This window comes from Chlorocebus sabaeus, chromosome 1 (genome assembly GCF_047675955.1).
Source record: "Chlorocebus sabaeus isolate Y175 chromosome 1, mChlSab1.0.hap1, whole genome shotgun sequence".
In the NCBI taxonomy this organism is placed as follows: domain Eukaryota; kingdom Metazoa; phylum Chordata; class Mammalia; order Primates; family Cercopithecidae; genus Chlorocebus; species Chlorocebus sabaeus.
The window spans coordinates 13,714,309-13,722,830 of record NC_132904.1 but is presented as its reverse complement, the minus strand read 5'-3'; the positions used below and the strand labels follow the sequence as shown (position 1 = coordinate 13,722,830).

General features: G+C 36.5%; 1 protein-coding gene across 1 annotated transcript; it reads left to right on the top strand.

Moving 5' to 3' along the window:
- Positions 1-1,806: 1,806 nt before the first annotated feature.
- OOSP4A (oocyte secreted protein family member 4A) lies at positions 1,807-7,782 on the top strand. The gene is made up of 5 exons (XM_073022844.1): positions 1,807-1,873; positions 3,024-3,202; positions 4,553-4,650; positions 6,581-6,715; positions 7,489-7,782. Exons 1-5 carry the CDS (start codon positions 1,807-1,809, stop codon positions 7,565-7,567), a joined length of 558 nt encoding a protein of 185 aa, XP_072878945.1. The 3' UTR covers positions 7,568-7,782.
- Positions 7,783-8,522: the final 740 nt, after the last annotated feature.

The window sequence follows — 8,522 nt, the reverse complement described above, 5'->3', positions numbered from 1 at the left end:
ACCCTAGAGAATATTCATAGCTCCTCCTATAACCTGTTGAATACGTATGCTTGGCCAATCCATTCAGCATAAATTCCCATCTCACTCCTCTCTCCTTGCAATGTGCCTGCCTTTCAGACTGTGTTGGAGGCTGTGCATCCCAGCCTGTTAGGATGGCCGTCTTGCAGTCTGTAACCCTTTATAAGACATAAAGCCTCTTTTATTTGTAAACAAATAAATAGCATGATTTTTAAAGTTAAGAGTGTAATTCAATTTTTACAAAGTGTCCAGAATAGGTAAATCGGAAGAGATAGAAAGTAGCTTGGTGCTTGCCAGGGGCTGGGAGAAAGGAGGAGTGTGGAGTTGCTTAAGAAGTATAAGTTTTCCTTTGGGGGGATGATGAAAATATTTAGGAACTATGGGGTGATAGTTTCACACATGTGTATGTACCAAGTCCACTGAATTATATACTTCAAAATTGTTAATTTTATGTGAATTTAACACTTATAAAAATTAGTGGTTATTTTAACAGAGGAGGAAAGCATGTAAGCTATTAGAATTAGAAATTCCAGTATTATTTTATGTACTTCTATATAGCTAGCTATTTAAAATAACAATATATTTATTCACATCTTAAATAAGAAAACAGATACGTATTTTCAAATAAAAACCACTGAAATATTCTTCATAAATTCAATCTACTGTAAGGCTCTTATTCCCAAATATAATTTAAGTGATAGATACCTTAACATAAAATCCTACTAATTTTAAAGAACATGCAATATAATAAAAACGTTTAGTAGAAAGGATTTTGAGGTTTCTGATGTTCACAGATGTTACTTTTTGCTTGCTCTTTGTTACATCAGTTCATAATCCTGGAGATTCATGTAGCTAGAAACAATTATTTTGTACTTAGAAGCTGAGGCAGTCTATGTGATATGCTACACAATTTCTAAAAATAATTTATTAGGCTTTTACTTTTACTTTTTGAAAGGAAGTTTTTTGAAGGTTGATTTCTGCCAAAATGTAGAACTAAGTGATGCTGTTATTATCTATTATCCCATATCTTACAATTTTTCATTACTAGATTTAATTGTCCAAAAATGCCCTTAGAGAATATTTCTAGATATGTGCACATTCATAATAAAATGCTTGTAGGGAAAGCAACATTAAACCAGAAAGCACTCTTTTGCCAAAGCTTAGACCACAGGTGTGTGGGTTCGTTTACCTGAATCAAAACCTCCTGAAGCTGATTACAAGCACCGATTAGTGAGCGCATCTTGGCCCAGGTTTACTGGATCTGAATCATTGCTTGGGAGCTAGAGCAATAGCTCTTTTTTTTTTTTTTTTCCTTTTTTCACAAGAACCCAGAGTGACTATAATATGCAATATTGCAATATTGTTAATCAATTCATAAGTAATTCTTCTGTATCACCACCTGAATTTCTCAAATCATCTTGCAAAGCCCTACTTTAACAATTCAATAGACACATATCAAATATTATGTCAGACACAATTTCCGGCACATCCACATGCTTGGGAAAAAAGACATGGTGATAGCGGATGCAGCCTAGAACCACTTTCCACATGTTCTTTCCTGATTTTCTAATTTATCTTTCAATGGCAAAAACCGCACTTACTTTTGCACCAACCGAACTTCAGCTGTGAGGACGAAAAGCCAAAACTATGCTAAGGGGTTCTCAGTGCTTTCCAGAATGATAAACCATCACCCACAGCTGAGGAGGTAAGAGGTTTATAAACACCTGTGGAGGCCCATTGCCCTAGGTTTTCTGTTTCCTGTGATACCTTGGGCTGGAATCTGAAGCAATGAAGATCTCTTGTGTGTTGGGAGAGCTCCTCATGCTTTTCGAGTTGATTCATGGTCTCCAAGATTGTAAGAAAAAGCGGGAATTTTTGGAGATGGCGATTTCTAACAGCAGGGCCTTTTTTTCTTTTTTTTTTAAAAAACATATTGTTGACTTCGGGAGTTTGTTTTTTATAACCTGGTGATCAATTGCTAATAGCTAATGATTGCAAAGTTACAGCCAGACATAGTTTTATCTTTACCCCTGTACTTCCTCTTGAATTTTTCCTCTAAGTTGATCTCAAGGTGCCATTTTTATTTTTCTTACATGCAAAATATTTCCAGGTTCTTTCTCTGCTGGAGACTAGCTTGTTACTTTGCTGAATGTGAAATACTTATAGTGACTGGCAAAATCAGGAGAGGCTGCCCAGTGCCTAGGAGAGGAGGTTACTAGGTCTACATTTCTGGCCATGGGGTATGAAGTTTGGACAGAGAGTAGTCAGCTGTATTCAATTGTTTGATTCCTTTTCAGAGTTGAGGCTCTGAATAGATTTTGCATAGGTTTTAATCCTGATCTGCCATTTAACAGCTATGTGACCTTAAATTTATCCATGTGTAAATATGGGATAATGATAAAATTGACTCCATAGAAATGTACTGAAAATGAAGTAAGACCCCAAACCAAAATTTAACGTAGTTGGCAATCATAAAAAAATTATCGGAGTAACTGCAGTATTATTTTGTTTCTGAATCCTGAGTTTCACATACCAATTAATATTTATTGGCTCAGATATTTTGACCAAATAAAATTTTAAGTGGAAGCACATGATCTATTTTTCCATTGTGTGCAACCAAATATCAAAACTTTTTCTTGTGTCTCCATTTCAGATAGATATCACTTACACCTAGATATATTTCAAAAATGTATTCATGAGACCTGTTAGTAAAATTTGAACAATCCCTAAAAGCAAAGTGAGTATGTTGGGATATTTGACTTATTTAGCTTAGAAATTCTCAAGAAGTGCTTCTACGGTTTTTCCACATTTTGATGAAAAAAAACTGAGCCACACAGAGATGAATTGGCCCAAGATCTCCCAGTGGAAAAATATACAAATAGAAACAAAACATTTTCACTCTACAGTTGGGAATTCAGCTCAAAAGGTTGAACATTTCCTGAGCGCTTTGTGTGGGGGCAGACATACTATCTGATGTTTTCCCTTTTCAAATTTTCTTTCAACAGTGTCTATAACCTGTTCTGAAACCTGGCTCCAGGTCAAACTTAGACGAACGCCACTGTTAAATGACCTGCAACCTTTGCAAAACGAACTCTCTCTAGGAATTGGCTGTCCTGTAAACATGGTCGAGGTGGATTTCTTTGGGTTCCTGTATCTTCTAACTTTTTGTGGCATCAGAGTGAGCGTAAGAGCAGTTATTATTTCAACCAATAATTTATCTTTTGACTGTTTTGGGTCCACAAACCAATGACTAAAACTGCAGTATTCAAATTTTAATTGTCAGCTAATAGTTCATGTAATATTGACTATTCTCTTTCACATTTTTGGATATTGCTTCTATCTGTCGGAAAGACAAATAGGATTTGGGATCCCAAAAACTATGCATTCCTACTTTAAAAACCTTTTTTTTTTTTGGCAACGTATCTCTTTTGCCTGTGATAGTGGTTTTTTGTTTTTTAAAATACTCTGTGTTAAATCTAGTTTGAGAGAAACATTTTGTTTTGAAACAGTGTCACAAATACCCAACTCTTGTTGACCTAAAATTTTGATGAAAATGGAATGTATCAGTTTATATAGTTCCTGTATTAATAAGATAAATCAATCTTTCCTGTCACCAGAAAGCTGGTTTTTGTTTTTTTTTTTGTTTTTTTTCCTTTATGTTAAATCGTTGCTGTGTTTTGTAATTATAGCCTGGTTTTTCCTTTTTGGAGTCACATCTGTTTCTAGTAAAGATTAGGTGAACTGATCCTATTTTTGGATCTAAGTGCATGACTTTATCGTTTGTTGGCTGCTGTATCTCTAGTATAAAAAAAAAAAGTCTAGCATTTGGCAAGTACTCAATTTAGCATGAGGCTGACTCAACTGGTTTTCTAAAATTGTCAAATATCTAGCCAAAATTCACACTGAATAATTTAGGTCTCCCTAAATCAGACCCTGACTCTTCTTTTTTTTTTTTTTTGAGATTGAGCCTTGCTCTGTCGCCAGGCTGGAGTGCAGTGGCACAATCTTGGCTCACTGCAACCCCCACCTTCCGTGTTCAAGCGATTCTCCTGCCTCAGCCTCCCGAGTAGCTAGGACTACAGGCGTGTACCACCATGCCCAGCTAATTTTTGTATTTTTAGTAGAGATGGGGGTTTCACCTTGTAGGCCAGGATGGTCTCAATCTCTTGACTGAGTGATCTGCCCACCTCCGTCTCCTAGAGCGTTGGGATTACAGGCGCGAGCCAATGCGCCTGACCCAGACCCTGACTCTTAAACAAATGTGGTGATCAAAAGTTGTCTATGCAGACTCAACTGCTGAATACAATGTCCCTGCTACTATGGCAGGAGCTATTAATGTCTGCTAAAACCAGGGATTTTTATCACTTAGCTCTGCTTTTCTGTTGTAAACCTTGCACTCATACCTACTTTATGTCATCAAGTAAAAATAAAAGTAAAAATTATTATTTTGTTTTTAATCTATATTTTTAAAATGGAATTTGAAAGCATTTGAAAGAAATATAATTAAGATAACTTATATCCTTTACACCTTTAGGAACACGGAGTAGGTATGCTCATTGAAAGTTTAATTATGTATGAGCCACCGAATTTTGACTTCAATTTACACATCCCAGTATCATGCTATGTGCAAAGGTAAGTGCAGTGCACTACTGAGATCAAGGCTATCTAACATTATCTTTGGCTTCTAGGTGTTTTGATCAGTTAAACTGCCGAACATTATGCTAAGGTTGGACATTGGATCAAATTTGATCTGTGGTGTTCTGTTTGGTCATGTGAGTAGGTCTAAAAAAATTGATTCTCTCAATGCAGTTTCTGAACGAGTAGATGAGGCTCAGTTGCTATATGAGAATTAAATTCTACAGTCACTAAAGAGATTATATCAGAAAGTTTTTGTTAGTAATCTTTCCTTTTTTGCGGTGTTCCTTGTCTGCACCTACCCATACTGCCTCATTCGTGGCTATTATAGGAGCTTTTAAGTTTTTGTACAAACCATACCACCTTTCTGCAGATATGGGGAGGAACCAAGAGATTCAAAATCAGTATTTTCTCAGTTTTAAAACTAGAATCGAGTTAGTCTCTGATTTGTTAGTTTCTGCAATATAAATAAAAATCAAGACTTGCTAATGACCACAATTCTCTCCTTATTGGAGAAACTTTTCTTCAATGAGAGAATAAAGCAGGAGAGCCTGTTGATGAAGGTTGAGGCAATTCTGCTTGTGGTCAGATCCCTGGGTGAGCTGTTCACAAGGCCCAATTGCACGTGTGTTCTCTCTGCCCCTAGAGTGTTCATTCCAACCTATTTTGAACAGTCTGGCCTCTGGAGACACAGAATTTAATGGCTATATTTATCTTAACAACCACTGACTTCAACTGTGCTGTGAAATATTTGCTTTTCTTCATTAACAGCATCTTTGGTCCTTCTCATAAGTAAAAATCAAGTCAGGTCCCTATCTCCAGTATTATATCAAATTTAGGTTTCCTTTAAGACTCCTAGAGTTTTACAGAACACACAAAGGATTTGGGGAAGAGGGTTTAGTATAATCTGAGTAGTACATTTCCCTCTGCTGCTTTTCTCTTCATGTTTTGCTGGGTATGACAGGATGAAAGAGGTTGGGTCACAATTATCTCATGGTTATAGGGTGCAATTGTGGTCCATTTCCAGCAATGCTGGCTAGATAATCACACCTTCACCCAGAAGTGTGTCTCAAATTACGGATATGTGAGTTTTTTGGAGTCCTTAGAAAGGGGGTGGCCATCACAACTGCATATTTCCTGATAGACCAATCTAAACAAGGATTCCTTCTTAGTCCATACAACTGCCACCGTAGGCCTCCACACAACCTGCTCATTTTCTGTCTTGTTTGGTTTTTATTCCAGTATCTTGACTTCTTGCGGTCCCCTCCCCATTTCACAGGTATTCTTGAGAGAAATCCTGGAAATACAGCTAAAACGTTGGTACCTGTGGGAGAAATTACTTAGTCATACTATAATTCATGGTGGGAGAATATGACCTTTCTGTCCCCTTTTCTACACTCCATGTCTCTCATATGTCATTCTACTGCATAGGCAGATACTTGGGAGTAAAATGTCAGCCTCTTGCTGTAGGAAACTCAGTGTTGGAGAAGCTGATAGAAGCACCTTTATTTGGCTTCACTAAGGGAGGGAGAACTTTAGTGACCCCATTTATCCCTCTGTCGTAGGCCAAGAACTCAGAACTTCATGCCTGTAATCACTCTCTGTAGATATCCGTTGAGATGATTAGAGATAAGAACTGCTTCAGCCACTTATTAAGAGTTCTTGGTATTTGACATCCTATGAAATTAGCTTCAGGTCCCAATAGTACATTCTGGAATAATGAAAAGTTGTATTCAACCATCTGTGAATTTTTTCTCATATTCTATGAAACAATAAATTTTCATATTTGTCTAAGCTAGCTGATTTAGCATTCTCTCACAGCTGGAAGAGATCTGTTTAATTTAGTTTTCTCCACATTTCAACTTTTTCTCCACCTCCAAAAGCATAATAGATACAAAGCTTAAATCTATTTTTTTCTCTTTTTCAGAAGGTTTCCAATAATCTTAGTGATGAGAAGGGGAGAGAATGACAACCGTCGTGAATGCAGAAGGTCAGTGGGACAGCACTGCTCACTATCACGCAAACTTGAAGACTTGGGAATCCGTCCAAGAGTGTCCTATGTGTAAGAGTATTTTGAATTAGTACCATAAATGCTTACAGTACGTTTATATAAAAAAGGCCAGAGTTTAGTAAGGTGGTGACATACACCACACTTTGTGTACTATTGCCCCTATGATTTTAGTTCAGGATCATTGGAATACTGCATTTTTTGTATCTATTAGGGATATATTTTATCTTGGCATTTCTCATTATTTCCTTATGTAAAACAGATTTGTAATTGTAACCTCAATAGTTCTTTTATATTAACTTTCTTGAGCTAGAGATAAACCATCTTTGGTGCATGTAATATAAGTGTGCAACGGGATCATGGATTCCCATAAAGATAGTAATTGATATCTATGTTAACTCTAATTCCAGCTTTTTGTTCTAAAAGAACTAAATGTCAGCAAGAGAAAACTCAAATGAGCCATAAGAATATTCAAATAGGCTATAATCTTTAGACTTTATTATGCTAGAGGGACAGGCCCTTATTCCACGTATCAGCCAACCCTCATAATTCTAAACTTGATATGGTGTCCTCATGTAAAATTTATAATCATTTACTAAGCATTTGTTAACTAATAGCTATATATACACATAACATGTATGTGTATATACATGTGTATATATCATATTTGTGATACTTGAATCATTAGAATATTATAATGGTTCCTGGGGTTTAAAATTGATGCCTTTTTCCCAGGTTCCCATTTGGTTGAGCCTCGGTGGTTCTTTAGTTAGCTAGTAGTTTCCCATCAGTACAACAACGTAACTGTTTCTTTTCCTTCCTTACAGGAACAGTGTTCCCTTGCTGAGCTACCTAATTGTATCCCTTCCTAAGTGTAAGAACAAAGCTATACATTCTGGAGGATGAGGCCACCCTATTTCACCTGGTACTCTGGCCGCTTGAGGATTTCATTGCCTTTTAGAAGTTGAACTAGTCACTGGATATTGTCTTTTATCATTTCAAATGTGATATTTTTAAATGAAAAACTTGCTCTGTTGTCCATATTTATGAATTGTTGGCGTAGGGAGAAAAGCCTTCCTTTCCCAGATTTTAAACTTATAATAAAGGTATTCTTAAATGAAGTTTTATTTAATAGTTATTTATATTTTTTAAAGCCTAAGTCCTGATTCACAGAGCATTATAAAGTGTGAGACAATTGCATATTGTGACTAGGCTTACCCATCATCTGTTTTGGGTAGCAATAGAGTATCTAATACACAGTAGTCTTTCCTTATTCAGTTTTGCTTCCCATGGTTTCAGTTACTCGCTGTCAACTGTGGTCTCAAAATACTAACATAGTCTTAATATCTTCATGGAAATTCGTAATTCCATTTCATACTTGTTACATACTCCAAAGAGAGACACATTCACATAACTCTTGTTGTAGCATATTCTATGTTTGTCTTTTACTGTGGCTAATTAAACTTTATCATAGATATGTATAAGAAAAAGTACAGTGTTTATACAGGGTTTGGTACTAACTACAATTTCAGTAATCCCCTGGGGGTCTTGGAATGCATCCCCTATGGATAAAGGGAACTACTGTATCATAATCTAATTCTCTAGTTGTTCCCCATTTCACTGACTTCTAATGATATGTGTAAAATAAGGTGAAATCAGAGTTTTCTTTCTTTTTTTTTTTTTTTTTTTTGACAGAGTCTTGCTGTGTCACCCAGGCTGGAGTGCAGTGGTATGATCTTGGTTCACTGCAAGCTCTGCCTCCCGGGTTCACACCATTCTCCTGCCTCAGCTTCGCTAGTAGCTGGGACTATAGGCGCCCACCACCACGGCAGGCTAATTTTTTGTATTTTTAGTAGAGATG